This window comes from Alexandromys fortis, unplaced genomic scaffold, assembly GCF_014885135.2.
Source record: "Alexandromys fortis isolate MF-2015 unplaced genomic scaffold, M_Fortis_MF-2015_v1.1 scaffold_28, whole genome shotgun sequence".
NCBI classification, from domain to species: domain Eukaryota; kingdom Metazoa; phylum Chordata; class Mammalia; order Rodentia; family Cricetidae; genus Alexandromys; species Alexandromys fortis.
Genome location: NW_026067901.1, coordinates 14,156,050 through 14,171,773, shown reverse-complemented (window position 1 = coordinate 14,171,773; position 15,724 = coordinate 14,156,050). Strand labels below are relative to the sequence as shown.

General features: G+C 52.2%; 1 protein-coding gene across 1 annotated transcript in view; it reads left to right on the top strand.

The window, feature by feature from the left end:
- Nucleotides 1-7,253: 7,253 nt before the first annotated feature.
- The window catches only part of Mpped1 (metallophosphoesterase domain containing 1), a 61,778-nt gene continuing 53,307 nt past the window's right edge, over nucleotides 7,254-15,724 (top strand). The window contains exons 1-2 of the mRNA XM_050130224.1: nucleotides 7,254-7,477; nucleotides 14,740-14,921. Coding sequence (XP_049986181.1) covers nucleotides 7,254-7,477; nucleotides 14,740-14,921 — 406 coding nt within the window. The remainder of the gene's footprint in view (nucleotides 7,478-14,739; nucleotides 14,922-15,724) is intronic.

The window sequence follows — 15,724 nt, the reverse complement described above, 5'->3', positions numbered from 1 at the left end:
CCATGCCTCAACCCCACCCCAGCCACAAATGTCCCCAACACCCTCAAGCACCGAGTATGAGCTGGCTTGTGTGTGGTGATGAGACACAGTGCTGACTCTCACACACTTGACCTCTGTTTCCTTTGTGTGTGTGTGTGTGTGAATGCATGTCTGTGCGTGTGTCGGAACCACATCCGAGCAGCCTCCACCGCAACCTTGCAGATGCCCAGGCCTCCAGAGTTCTGTTCTGAAAACTTGCAGACACCACTTTGTGGAGGGAGAGATAGAATGGGTCCTCTCGCGGCTATCTGCATGACTGGGGATCCGCTAGATGATGTGGCGGTCTCGAGAACTGCCATCGCTTCTGGGGTGCCGTGCTGGCTCGTAGGCGTGCTTCTCTCCCCGCCTGGGCTGTGTGGCTCCCACCCATCATCTCAGGTCCCCGTCTGTGCGGAGGGATTCGTGGATGAACCCACCGAATCTGTGTCCCCAGTCCAGGGGATAAGTGGGCAGCTATTTGTGGCTGGTAAGTAGCACTCGTGACGCTTCTGAAATAAAAGTACAAAATTGGAAAAGGAAGTGTCCCTGGCTTGGGGGAGGGGCGGCTGAGGAATTAGAAAGGGATATTTAAGCTCGTGTGTTCAACATGGACCCAGCTAAAAGGTTTTTAAGTGGTAAATGCTGTAAGAAGTCACTTGTGGTTGATCCTCTCTGGGGCTCGGGGTCTCGTTTTCACTCAGTCCCTGGAGCTCCGCATCCACTCAGCTCCCCGGCACATTCTGCCAGGTCATAGATGCCAGTTCCCCGCCAAAGTTTCTCATCAATGGAGACCTACAGTGGATACAGAGGAAGGCCAGACCCGGGCCCCGTGATGGAAGGGACCTCGTGAAGCTGGGTCTGATACCCGTCCCCAGCTGTTTCTTTTCCTGGTCTTTGAGGACTTGTCTGTATTTTATTATTTTATTTTATATCTTCTACGAGGGTTTCCATTTGGCACTAGTCAGCTGTGTGTTTTTATGCCGAGACAAAATAAGGAAAGAAAATGCCGCTGAAAGTGTTTTTTGAGCGTGCGTGCATATTACGGCTTGGAAAAGAATCCTCCGCAAGCCTCTTTTGCCTTTGTACTTGGAAATGTAAAAGATATTTATTACATTTTCAAATTTGTTTGTTTGTGTGTCCGTGTGTGTGCATGTCACAGACACATGGAGGTCAGAGGGCTGTCTGTGGGAGTTGGTTTTCTCCTTCCACCGTGTGGGTCTGGGGGATGGAGCACAGGTCTCAGGCTTGACTGCAGGTGCCTTTACTGGCTGAGCCATCATTTCAGCCCCCTCAGGACTTTTCTGGCTAGTGTTGTCCCCTGGGATTTGGCCTGTGGGGACCACACAGGGCATGTTAGTATTTGTTAGAATTTGCCACATTCTACTGAAAGCCTGCGTAAGCCGTGTCTCCCCAGAGCTGGCTCTGGCTAGCTTTGCTCTGAGCCAGCACCCGGTGTGATCATCCACTCGCTGGGCTGGGTGGTGAGAGCAGCTAGGGTGCTCAGCTGACCTCACGGTCAGGGGAACCGAGGCTTGGGATTCTGGTTGCTGCAGCAGCCGGGATGGCTGGTGTTTTCTCGCGCAGGTGTGGATGGTTGCCTGAGTTCTAGACTCGGCACGGCAATGCTGTCTTTGCTTCAGTTTTTGTGAAAGGTGTTCTAGGGAGAGACAAGTCAGTGGCTTTTTGAGGTGATTGCCTTTGATTTTAGCCATGGCACAGGGCCAGCAGGCTGGACTCAGCACTGTCCAGGGTCCACAAACCTAGAGAGGTCATGGTGTGGGTAAAGGTGGGCACTTGAACCATGCAGTGTAATGAATGTAGCTGCCATTGTCCGACTGGCTTCAGCTGTTAGATGACCAGTTATCTCCTCTGCTATAGATGCTCTGTAGGTTTAGGGACCCTACGCTATCTCTCTCACTCCTTTCTGGTCTTTGGCACATGCAGGCTGGCAAGCTTCACAGCTGGGTGGTGGTTCCTTGCAGGCCACACACTCTTCTGCTTTGCTTATGTGTGTGGGAGGCCCAGGGCATCTGCTGCTCCTGCAGGGCCTTGAATACCAGACAGGTTTTCACCCACTGGGCTTATACCCAGCTCTGCCTCAAGCCCAGGTCACTTGAATCCCAGAGATGGGTGTGGCCCAGGGGAGGACCAATATGTATCAGACTCACCAGTGCCCAGCAGTGCTAGGAAAAATGATCAAGGGATGTGTACTGAGTGTGCCCAGCTAGGAGGAGAGGTGGGAGAGGAGGGCCCCTAGATGGCCCTAGGACTCCAGGCAGAAAGAGGGGTTTGTGACCATTTGAATATCTCAGCTGAGTTCTCAGAAGTTCCCCGCAGAACTCTGGGTTTTATTAAAACCATCTCACTGAGCAGATGAGACATTGATTAAATACCTACTGTGTGTTGGAGCCTCGTTGTGTGAGGGAGATTTAGAATCTGCACATTTCCAAGAAAAGCCCAGATTTGGGGTAGTGAAAGTTGTTTTAAACATGGTCTGTCAGATGCAAAGACTGTGCCTGCCCGTCATGCTTGTATCCATGTGTACACACATCCATCCTTTCACACATCTGTCTGTCTATCCACACATCTGTCCGTCCGTCCATCCATCCATCCATCCACACATATCCATTTATGTATCATTGTGCATCCATCTGTCCATCTATACATCCATGCATCTATGCATATACCCATCTCTAGACCCGTTTATGACGCATGCATCCATCCATGTTATTCATGCATCCATCACCCATCATTTTCTACTTTGGTTTCTCATTTGTCTCAGGTACAGGACCAGGACCAGTATTGGGAGCTTTGACCAGGGAGGATTTGGTGGCCATGGGTGGAGGCTCTGATACAGCCTAGGGAGGCTTGGTAGAATATCATCTCCAAGGCCCTGAGCCGGGAAACAGGTGGTCAAATTCAGGAGCAGAGTGGTGTGAGAAGCTGCTCTCATGGAGGCTTCGTGCAGATTCCTGGTTGGTAGGGAAGACCCAGTGGCTGAGCTGAGGCTGAGGAGTGAGGGGGGAACTGGGCTGGTGTTGCCCTGTCATGTCTGGAGTTGCTGGCTTTCCTGGAGGGTAGCGGCTGTTCCTAGGAGGTTGGGTGTTCCAGAGGGACTGGGCAGAGTGAGTTTCAAGCACCCTTGGAGGTTGGTGTGTTCTGGCTGTGGTGACAGAGTCCAAAACCAAAAAGGATAGACAAAGTTAGGGTGTGGGTACTGAAATGAGACCTTTTCTCTGGGTGTCAGCTTCCTGTATCGTGGGCATCTCAGTTCAGCCTGCCCCTTGGTGTCCATGGCTCCAGAGAAAGGCTGTCTTAGAAGAGGATAAGACTTAAGCTAGTCCCCCAAATGGAGGGAATGTGTCCACCAGTGCTGAACCTGGCAGGCCCAGAACCTTCAAACTCAACGCTCTTCACTGGAGGAGAAGACACGTGGCTGCTTCTACCCTTTCTATAACTCCAGGTGGAGAGCAATAGGGAAGTGGAAAGAGATTAGGCCGTGTGCCCAACATTACCTGAACTTGTACCCTGTGACCTCTTCATTCCAGAGGCCTGCTGGCAGACAGCCAGAGGGACAATAACAGGAGGGTTATCTCTGGTGCTTCTCTGCCCCCTGTGCCTCGGCTCTCTGTCTCCAGGCCTGGGTGTGGCTGGGTCACTCACCTGTCCTACTAGGTGACGGCTCCTTTGTAAACGTCGTTCATGATCATCCCATTGATAGAGCCCTCATTGTGCGCTATCTTGTTTCTAAACTATGTTTTCTTCCGGATGCTACATGAAAACAGTATACATGTTTATGTATGCATTTACCCTCTGCTCCCATCCCACTCCTTGGGGACAGGGACCTCTTTATGTTTGCAGTATTTTTATTTATTTATTTATTTATTTATTTATTTATTTATTTATTTATTTATCTTTTTGCACAAGGGACAGGGACAGAAAGTGGGAACTGAAATATATTTGTTGAACAAGATGGATTCCTTTCTTCCTTCTTTCCTTTCTTCCTTTCTCCTTCCTTCTTTCCTTCCTCCCTCCCTCACCTCCCTCCTTCCCTCTCTCCTTCCCTCCTTCCTTCATTCCTTTTCTTCAATCCTTTCTTCCCTCCCTCCCCCTTCCCTCCCTTCCCCTTTCTCTCCCTCCCTCCCTCCCTCCTTCTTTCCCTTTCTCCCTCCCTTCTTCCTTCCTTTTCTTCAATCCTTCCTTCCCTCTCTCTCTCCTTCCTTCCCTCCTTCCTTCCTTCTACCCCACTTCTTTCTGCATCTCCCAACCCCTGAAGTAGTCCTGGCAGGACCCCCCCCCAGGTCCTGTGAGCTGGTTCAAGGTCACCCCACGGGACAGGGAACTGACTCAAAACTTTGTCACCCACCATGCACATTTGGGGACCAGGTGTGAGCATTTCCCTGCTGAAAGCCGTTTTCCCGGGAAGCTCCTCTCCCTCAGTGGACTGCGGAACTGCATGTGGGTGTGCTGGCGGCTGCTGCAACAGCCCATACACATGAAATGGAAGCTCAGAAGGAGGCACTGGGTTCTCGGTTTCCTTGGTTTCTCTAGGCAGGACCTGCGGTGAGTCCTCTTTATGTGAAGCGCAACACGGCATGGCAGGGCTGGTACCCTGGTATTCCCTGCCTGCCTCTTCCCTCTGAATCTCCTGCTGCCAGGCAGCTTTCCCACTGAGGTGTCTCTGCTGGCACCTGCTTACCGGGGGGGGGGCAGTGTGTGTGTGTGTGTGTGTGTGTGTGTCCCTCGATTCCCCTTGGTCCAGGCTGGGCTCTGTGACCAGCACTCTGATGGGCTGATGGCATAAGACTGTCAAGGGAAGAAGATTGTGACTCCTCAGGCTTGGACTGGGATCCACAGACACCCATTCTCTGCCAGGTCTGTGCTGGGTGCTAGGGAAGGAATCTGACCAGACACTGTCCATATGCATACATCTGTCAGTCCGTCCATCCATCCATCCATCCATCCATCCATCCATCCATCCATCCATGTATGTTTTTCATCCATCTGTGAAGCTTTGTGATGGGCCACCCGGGAGAGACTGATGCATTCATTGAGCACTTGCTGTGTACCCCCAGGCCATGTGACAGCCAGTTTTCATGGGTGTCATCTTGTTTACTATTCACAACTCTGAGCTGGGGACTCCTGCTCTCTTCATGTTGTGGGTGACCAGACTGCCCATGGGAGCGTTGAGCGCTTGCTTGTGGTCACAGCTGGTAACATACAGGAATAAGTCCTGGGGACACATGGTCTGCTCTTACCAGATATCCAGGTTTCTCACAGGACCCCAGCAGGAAGGTTCTGGTCCAAGGCCTTGTCCACTTAGAGATGAAGAGTGAGTGGACAGGAAGATAGTGACTCAGGCTGAGAGAACAGGATTGGGCTAGGAGGTTTGGGCTGGTAAACCACATTGGTGTTTTACCTGCATGCATGTCTATGTGAGAATGTCAGATCCTTGGAAATGGAGTTATAGACAGTCATGAGCTGCCATGTGGTTGCTGGGAATTGAACCTGGGTCTTCTGGAAGAGCAGACAGTACTCTTAACCACCGAGCCACGGGGTGTTATATAGCCCAGGCTGGCCTTAAACTTGAATGATCTCGAACTCCTGCTCCCAAGTTCCCCCCTCCCTCTCAAGGACTGGGCTTACAGACATATCTCACCATATCTAGCTCTCCCATATTTGTGAGATGAGGTCTGAAACTCACAGTTATCCTCCTGCCTCAGCCTCCCGAGAACACTGCTGTACTCTACCTTGCCTGACAGGACTGTCCCTTTCTTTCCATGTTTTGAGAGGAGAGATTATTGCTGTTTTATTTTACCTTGTATGGGGATGATTGAGATTTTTTTTAAGAATTAATAACCCGTTTCTCTTTGCACGTAATTAAAATGTTCTCCAGTCTCTAATTTTTGTCATTTTCCTAATCTAATTTGTTTTCGGAGTGTGTCGATTCCCCTTCCGAACACAAAACAAGGGGGATTTTTCTTTCTTTAATGTGACTGGGATCCAAGTGTCCAGGAATCATTTAAACTATGTGATTTTCTCCTTGGTTAAATACAGCATAAGCAGGGCCACTGGAGGATCTTAAAAGGCACAACCCGAAAACAAGGCAAAAAAACAAAACAAAACAAAACAAACAAACAAACAAACAAAAAAGCCCTTCAAGTCACTGCTCACACAATTAAAAAATTATTCAGAATGGGATGAGGGAACCATGGTGTCAGTGACCAGGCAGGCACAAGTCACCAAGATAAATGCTGTCTCACTGGCCTGGCCTATGCCTCCAGGCTCCACACAACTGGCTCAGGACCTGCCGCAGGGGAGTTATAGTCTAGTTAAATTCATCGGCAAACTGCACCTTTCCACTGGAAGAAAAATTAAGAAAAACTATAGAATTTTCGCTGTGTGATTGGGTGGGTTCTTGGATCCTGGGACCCTGCTGGGGCCAGGGTGATGTGTAGGGAGGGAGACCCTCTCCACCCAGCTTTTCTCCTGGGACCACCGCACTGCCTCAGCAGAGGGGCTGTATGGCCACTGCTTGGAAAACCCCTTCTCTGGGTGCCTCCAAAAGATGTCCCGAGGTTAAATTGATGGTAAAGAAGGAATTTTCATCCTGTGCTGTTCTACCTGCTTAGGCTTGCTGGGGTGTGGGTGTGGCTCTGCGGATGTGTTTGGGGAGTATGTGGGGAGGAGGTGGAGTTAGACAGGAATCCTTCCTGTTCCCCAAATCGGAAAAATAGAAATTTAACTTCCCTGTTTACAAAATACCAGCCATTGTCTCGTCCCCAGCTCAGCTACCGTGTAGATTCCAAGAATCTTGTTGGAGGGGAAAAAAAAATGTCTGAAGTATTTAAACATGTTGGACCGCACATGCATCCGTCCATGGCATCGCGGGCTTTTTTTTTTTTTTTTCTTTTCCTCATGGTCTTCTCCCTCCCTTCTCTTTTCCTTTTTTACCAAAGTATATTCATCAAACTGCTGAGTTGGAAAGATTTGTAATGAGTTTTTGAGCTGTGTGCAACTGTGTTTTTTCCCCCTCTTCCCCCCACCCTTTCCCTCTTTCTAAATCTTCATCTGACATTAAATAAAACAAATCCCAAACAGATTAACTGTCGCATGGTTCTGCTCTGTCTCTCCAGTCTGTTTGCAGGTCTGGCGGGGGACCCGGCAACAGCGGCGGAGGCGACGGCGGCGGCGGTGGCGGTGGTGGGAGATGCCCGGGTGGCCCACGGAGGTCCATGTGGCGCTCTAGGTGGGATGCTGGTATCCTGAAGGCCGAGGCCCTGGCCCTGCTCCCCTGCGGCCTGGGCATGGCGTTCTCTCAGTCACACGTGATGGCGGCGCGGCGGCACCCGCATGGCCGGCTCATTATTGAGGTGGATGAGTACAGCTCCAACCCCACCCAGGCCTTCACCTTCTACAACATCAACCAGGGCCGCTTTCAGCCACCTCACGTGCAGATGTAAGTGCCCATGTTCAGGGACCGGGCGGGTACAGGACTGTGGTTTCCTCCTGGCTTCTGGCTCATCCGTGAACGCACACTCTAGGGGCTCGCGGACCAAATCTCTCTGTGCTACGCTTGGGTTAAGTTTGGGAGGGACCTAAGGGAAGCCCCAGACTGGTGGCCCCGGGGACCCACACTGGCCCTTCGGACCCCTTTTAATTGGACTTGGTGAATTCTTCAGAAGTGTTTGAAAGTAAGATGATTGTACAGAGAGATTCAAGATTTGGCAATGGAACCAGAAATTTCACAACCTGCAGGCTCACTTGTTCTGGGGGGAATGTCGAGGGGCTGAATTTCAACCCCTAGTCTGACTTGCTCCGACAGGGAGACTGAGTCACAGACAGGGAGAGGGTCTTGCTGTAGGACCAATAGTAGGTTAGGACCCCATTCTGGATGAGTTGTCTCCTCTCCCTTTGTTGAACTCCATGCTTCTGAAGTGTTCTACAGAGGAGGTCAGGGGGTCCAGGAACACCTCCTTTCTGTTTCATACACATTCATAGCATCTCATGTGCCTTCTGGGTCAAGGTCATCTTGATCCCACTCAGAGTGGGGAGAGACTGATGGCTCCCTGCTGACAGAACGAGGAGCTAGCAGCTATGGCCAGTGTGACTAGTGTCCTCGGGTTGCTAGAAGGCCCTCCCAAGAACATTAGGTTGTCCCTGGGGGTACAGACACTGAGCTTCCTCTAGGGGCTGGAGCCATACTTCTGAGTAGTGTGTGGGTTCACGAGGTCCCGGCAGCTGTCACTCAGGGTCAGTGTACAATGGGTGAGTTGCTCAGATCCCAGCATGCAGAGGGACGGGCAGTGGAGTGGTACGCAGTCCTTTCTTTCTGTGTGGCTGCCTGCAACCCCTGTTCTGTTAAACGGTGTTCTGGGGAGATAATTCCCGGGAAGAAGGGCATCGATGATGGTAGTCATGTGGTCTGGAGTGGGGATTCCAATGTGGGGATGCCTGCTTTCCCAGCAGCACTTGCTGGAACAATGTTCCTTCCTAGAGGCTTCATCCCACGTGGTCAGGAGGTGTCATTTTTGATGGGTTTCTAGCTGAGTACTATGGAGGATTTAAGCAGCTGAGTGCACCATCGAGGGCATGGTGCTTTTTGGTCTTTGGCACCTAGCAGCCTGGTAGGGATGCTGCGGACAGAGGCCTGCCTTTCCCTGCTTAAATTTTTTTTTTTTGTTGTTGTTGTTAGGACTGGAGATGATGATACTCAGGTCCCTGATGCTAGGGTTGGTCCTGTCCAGTGGGAATGTGGGAAAGCCCCAGGCCCTCAGGCAGAGCAGTTGGTGCTGATGGGAGTACATTTGTAGATACACTCATTTGTGGGTGTCCTGGCCTCAGGGATGTTGCCCTCTGGGGCTATTGGGGGAATGTGACTGGGTTGGGTGGATCTGTGCAGACCCTAGCCTGAGAAAAAAAGCCACACAGATAAGACAATAAGAGAAAAGAGCTGAGGAGGGCCCATCCAATTTGGGGTGTCTGGAACGTCCTTCTGGATGAGGTAGATTCTAGTTGAAACCTTCAAGATTGGGGGACGATTGGCAAGGGGTATTAGGGTTCCCTGGGCTAGGGAGAAGGAGTGTAAGGGTAGAGCCCCCAGAGGGCTGGAGAGGGTGTCTGAGAATCTCAGAGGTGCCTGCTGGGTAGAGGGACCCCTGAAGGAGAGGTTGGCTATAGGCCCTGGGGCCAGACTGTGTCCTGGGGAAGGGCAGCGAGTCGATGAGTGAGAGAAGGTGCCTGTTCCCGTTTCACCCGGGAGCAGTGGAGGCCGGTCCTTCCCTCCCCTCTCCCTTCCTTTGTTCATTCATTCAAGTTCCTTGGGAACAGTTAGGCAGCTTGTAGGTTAGAAATGTGGGTCCTGGACTAGTCTACCTGGGTGGGGCTCTCACTGTTTGAGGCCTCAGTTTCCCCAACTGCAAAGTGATGTTTACAGTGATGCCGAGGGCGCAATGGAGAAGTCCCCATGTAGTAGCATAATGTGAGCGGCTGGTGGTCATCGTTGTAGCACGAGCCAGGCCTGGGTGTGGAGCTTAATGCTTGAAGTGATCAGAGGCAGCTGCCTGCTCTCACGGGGTTTGCGTTCCAGGTATCAGCTGATGGGCAGCTGTAGGTCATCAGAGCAAGACAGTGCGTGACACTTGTAACAGCAAAAGCCGTGGAGAAAAAGCATGGCGGCTTTCCTGTCTGTCTGTCTGGTGTCTTCCTGGTCTGGAACTCTCCTGTTTGGCCTGCTTAAATAGTCAGCGAGAACCTGGCTTCCATGAGCAACGGGGCTGAGTGGCCGCTGGGGAGCTGGAGGAGGCCTGCAGGCTGTAGGGGATTCCTTCACACGTGGCCACTCTGCCTCCCAGAGAGGTGTGCAGGTGGATGCTGCTTCCTGCTTGGTGTCTCGTCACTGCCATGGGCTTTGTCTCTGGGGTGAGGGAGTAAGGGGTAGCCCTATTTAATAAATCCACAGTCTGTATTTGATAATAACAGTGACAGTTCGACGTGGTCTCTCATTGAGCTGCGTGATTTGCTCAGGTGCCCCGAAACCCTGCTGGTAACTTGTCTGCCTTTGCCTGAGTGATGACTGTCTGCAGCTGGGAACTCTAGCTGTGGCCCCTGGGGCTGAGAAATCCAGGAGGTTCTGGGAGAGCCTTCCAGGCATCAGGACCCTGGGAATGCAGGTGTAAGAGTGGACAGTGAGCGGGAGGGACAGTTATTGGAGCCTGCCATGAAGGTATCCAGGAATGGGCACACTCGGTGCTAAGCAAAAACTCTTCCCTCTGCTCTTTTGGGGTTACTGGAGATATGGGTCAGAATCTTTAAGACTTCTGGGTCCCTCAGGTAGTGCTAGATGCTGGAGTGTAGTCAGGAATAGCAGAGCTAGGCTGAGAGGAACCTCTGGCCCCGTTTCCCAGCACTTGACTGGGCTGACACCTGACCCCTCCTTTCAGAGGCAGAAACTAAGGCTTTGGAAGTGGAATATATGCACAGCCAGGACACCCACTTGGCCCTGTGCAGTGGGCTCATCCCGTCCACTAGCTGAGAGGCCGCAGACTCAGGCTGAAGCTGGGCAGGGGCCAGGGGCAAAGTAGGAGAGGACTCGGCATGCCCTGCATTCCTGGGTCACAGATACAGCAGCTGCTTCTGGTTTTCCAAACCTTCTAGCCTTCCTCCTGCCCCAGGTGTTATGTGTGTTTGCATGTGTGTGCATGTGGATACATGTTTGTGTATGAGTGTGGTGTGTACATATGTATACATGTATGTGTGCACATGGTGTGTGTATGTGTGTGGTATGTATATGTCTGTGTCCATGTACATGTGTTTGCACATGTATGCATGTGCACACATGTGTGTATGTGTTGTGTGTGCTGTGTGAATATGTGGTGCGTGCACCTGGTGACCTGGTGTGCGTGTGTGTGTGTGGTATGTTTGTTTGCATGTGGTATGGTATATGTGTGCGAGAGTGTGGTGTGTGTATGCTGTGTGAATGTGTGATATGTATGTGCATCTGGCGTGTGTGTGTGTACTCGTGGAGGCCAGAGGTGTGGCTCCTCAGTAGCTGTCCACCTTACTTTTGTTGACCTGGATCTTACCACCTCCTTACCAGGAGCCTCTGCACCTTCCCAGTGCTGGGATTACAGGCATGAATCTCTGTACAGTTTTCACTTGACTTCTATGGACTGAACCCCGGGGTCCTTCTGCTTCTGAGGCCAGTGCTTTCCTGATGGAGTTATCTCCTCAGCCCAGCCTCGGATCTTTGCATGGCTGTTGCTCCATGGCTTCTCTAGCTCTCGGCCCTGTGTACTGTGTCCTTCATGGGCCACTCTTTAGGAAAGTCTTCTCCAACTCCTACTGGTCACACATGTCCTGGCCCTGTCCCAGCTGCAGATGCTTTCTGAAGGGGTGCAGTTCCTAGGCACCTCTGCGCCCCTACCTGTGTCTGGGCCCTTATATGGCAAATGGAAAGAAAGAAGGAGGCAGGAGGGAGGATGAGGCCAGGAAGAGCCCTGGGGATGCGGGAGGGTCTGGGCTCTGAGGTGCTGCAGCCTTTGAGGGAAGCAGAATGGAGCACCCCAGCTGGAAGGACCGGCTAGCCCAGGGCTGAGCGATAGCAGGCAGTACAGACTGAAGGTGTGTATGGGCAGGGTTGGCAGGTCACCTTGGAATCTGCCCTTCTTGGGCAGAGCACTAGAAAGAGAGGGCCGGGGCAGTTGTGTCGAATGGACAGTCTGTTCACTTCCTGCTTTGGGCTTCAGTCTCCTCTTTTACAGGATTCTCAGACAACATGGCCCAGGCCCACAGCTGTCCATGTTACAGGAACCTCAGACTTCAAAACACCCTTTTCTCTGGGGGCACCTGAGGGACAATATGTCTCCTATGAGGCCTGTGTTGGTGTTTGACACCAGCCATGCTGCTGTCCATGGCTTTTGGGGACAGAGCTGAAGGTGCTTTACCCACTGAGTGATCTCCGTAGCCCCCTGAAGTCAGCTTCTGTGGGGGAAACAGCCTTTTCCCGAGCCTCAGTTTTGTCACCTGTAAAACGGGAATGCCAGCAGGCTACTTTGCCGAGGGTCACCGGGAGGGAGGAGAGGAGAGAACCTGTGAGGACGCTGTCGAGTTCCGTGCTGAGCTCCCAGACACTGGGAGTGGAGCACGGTTCTCTTTCCGTGCAAGGTTGGGCAAGCAGCTTTGCCGCAGAACTGAGCTGGGGAAAGGAGACGTTAGCTCGCTTGCTCTCTGGGGATCTCTAGGCTTCCATCTCCGCAGTTCTCAGAAGCCCCGGGGTGCAGGGAAGTAAGGTAAAGTTAATTAAAGAGCTCGGGCTCCCACAACCGCTCCTGTTGATGAGAGCCCTCAGCTGCCTGGTGGCCAGGTCGCCTCCTAAGGAGAGACTGCTGGTCCCACCATACTCCCAGCCCCCCTTCTTCCTTCCTCTCAATTTCTTTGACTTTGTAACTTTATGACATCTATAAAGTGTGTGTGTGTATGCACGCGCGTGTGTGCACATGTGCATGTTTGCGTGTGTTGGGTGAGATGGGAGAACAAATGGATGTGTTTGGTTTGGCTGGGTTTCAGTGTCCACTGGTATAGCTCGTCCAGCGCTGATTGGCTGCCCGTGGTCCAGTCAGGGCTGTCGGGATGGGCAGAGAGCACAGATGGGGGACCCGCACACCCTGAACCTGTTAGCCTGCCTTGGAGAGGAGGTGCTGAGAGTCCCAGCGGACATAGGAAAAGTGAGAATTGCAGGGAGATTCGCCTTCCAGATCTGGTCACATACTGCCTCCTTCTGGAAGCTTCCAGGAACCCAGAACAGGTTAGGGTCCTCTCTGGTCTTTAAGCCTTCCATTGCCCTATTAAACCGGGACTGCAGAGACACAATCTAGTCAAATCTGTGTTGCCTGTAAGCTGTGGGCTCCTGGCGGGCAGGGCCCTTGCTCACTCCTCCCTCTGACCCTCACTGGCCTCAGAAGTTGGTACCTATTAGGAACTCAGTACTTGTGCTAATTGAACACAGAACGGTGGACAGTGAGAGGAGACGAGAGCCCAGCACCTTCCTGGCTGCCCATCATTGAACTCACTTGGCAAATTAACCTATCTTTCTAGCCGGCCTGTCTCCAAGCCGCTGAGGCTCTGTCTTGGCTTAACAGCCCCCAAAGGGGGACCAGGGTATTACCCGCTGTGGTGCCTCAGAGATGGAGGAGAGGCTGGCATGGTGCCTCCACCTGCTGCAGATCCAGCTTGAGGAGGCACCGTACACATTAGCATGCTGAACCCATGTCTCTCATAAGGTGTTAATTAAATTTCTCCGAAGTATATTGTCTGAAAAAAAAAGGATAATTAGAAAGATGTCTTTAAAAGTATTTATGTAACTGATACGGTACTGCTTTTGGTTTGACGCATAATTAGATTTAAACACGACTCCTCGAGCGGCGTACTCGTTTGGAGAGGGCTGCTTGTTGAAATGTCATTGCATTGTTTTTAAGCGTTGTGAGCCTGGTGAAGTCATTTAGTTGGGGATGCGGTATGCAGTGCGAGGAACACTGGACTGGGGGCCTAAGGCAGGTCCTTGGCTGGCTGCAAGAGCTCCTGGGAATGGGGATGGAGCTTAATTAGCTATGTTCTTTTAATTTCTGGAGTGTTCTTGTCCAGGAAGGTGCAGACCCAGGCCACGGGTTCTGCTTGTGTCTAAGTGACATTGGCAGAGCTGGTTTCGGGGAGCTGGTTTTCTGACTGCAGGGGTGTTGTTTTACACAATCCCAGAAGCCTCTTGGTATCAAAATGACCACGCTGTATCAGTCCTGGGAGAACTCTTACCTCTCTTTTGGCGGTGGGGGGAGGAGAAGAGAGGGAAGGGGAAGGGCCTCGCCTGTTGTTTTCCTGGGCAATGTGGCTTCCGCATCCTGCATCCTTCCAGAGCTGAGTGCTGAGCTCAGGACCAGTTAGTTCTTTTGAATGGACCAGTATTTCAGGCCACTCAACATCAGCGGGGCAATAGTGCCCCCCAGGGGTGGAAGCTGGTTTTGAGAGGTTGGAAAAAAAAAAAAACCAACCATAGGCAGCTAGCACAGGAGACAGTGATTCTGTGATTAAAACTCCACGGGCCCAGCAGTGATAGCAGAGCTGGGAACTGCCCAGAACCAGCTGGGCTGTAATTGTCGCTGCACGTGGGCATGGCGATCAGGCACTTGGAGGTTCTCTGAGGTTCTCACATTGCTATGATCAAACAAACAAACGAAGCAGACCAAGCAGCGTAAGAAAGGTTTATTTTGGCTCAGAGTTGGAGAGGGCACAGTCTGCCGTGGCTTGAAAGGCATGATGGCGGGAACGTGGTGGAGCTGGTCCCTCTCTATCCAGAATCAGGTAGCAGGACCAGATGACTGCTGGCGTTCAGCTAGCAGGACTCCAACGGTGCTCCCTACATTCAAGATGAAACCTTTAGGGAAGGGTTTCACAAACTCCTAGTTCTGTGTTTCCTTGGTGATCCAAAATTCCATCAAGTTGACAATGAAGATTAGCCCTTACACCATGGGACAGAGTGGAAACTGAGGCACAGAAGACAAGAACGTTTTTCTGGACCCGCCAGAAGGCCACACACGGCTCTTGTCCAGTTGGCTAGTCTCTGAGTTGCTATGGCTGGGAGCATGGAGTGGTTGTATTTTGAGGACCCAATACCCCACGGGGTCACAGCTCTGTGACCCCTGTAACCCACCGCATCTTCTCTCCCTGCAGGGTGGACCCAGTGCCTCACGACGCCCCAAAGCCACCTGGCTACACACGCTTCGTCTGTGTTTCTGACACCCACTCAAGGACAGACCCCATCCAGATGCCCTATGGTGATGTGCTGATCCATGCCGGGGACTTCACGGAGCTAGGGCTCCCGAGCGAGGTGAAGAAGTTCAATGAATGGCTGGGTAGGTCCTGCACACGGAGCACACCTGGTGCTTGGGAGGACATGGCTCCTGGGACGTGTCATCCCTGCCTTGCCCTGATCCTCCTAAACCTGCCCCTGTGCCACCTTGGAGACTTCCCTGGCCTCTCAGATTGGGTGTTGCACCTCCCTCTCGTGCTCCCCTGGGCTGTGACGTCCCACTTGTTGGTCGAAGTCTTTGGTATTGGAGGCCTTCCTAAAGGGACTTGACTCCCTTTGTATGGGCCACCCATGTGTGCAGCCTTGAGTGTCTGGCACAGGTGCTCACAGTGCAACTGGTAGATGAATGAATGAATGAATGAATGAATGGCTGAGTTGGTGCGTGAAGGATGACTTTTTGGGAACAGTGATGCCAGGGCAGGTTCTTTACTCATTTGCTTGTGGCTCAGTCTCCAGTGAGGAGACCCTGTCTGCTCTGTGGCCCTATGGTGTCACAGGGACCTGAGGTAGTTCATCCCGTGGGCATCAGCTGGTGTTGGTGGAAGAAACTGAACACAAAGTTAAGGGTAGGGCTTTGTCCCGGTGCTTTTCCTTTCCCAAAATAAAGCTATAAACTAACATGCTCCTCCCCTAGCAAGCTTCTCTCTCTAGCACGCTCCTCCCCCTAACATGCTCCTCCCCACCACGCTCCTCCCCCTAGCACGCTCCTCCCCTTAGCATACTCCTCCCCCTAACATGCTCCTCCCCACCACGCTCCTCCCCCTAACATGCTCCTCCCCACCACGCTCCTCCCCCAGCACACTCCTCCCCTTAGCATACTCCTCCCCCTAACATGCTCCTCCCCCC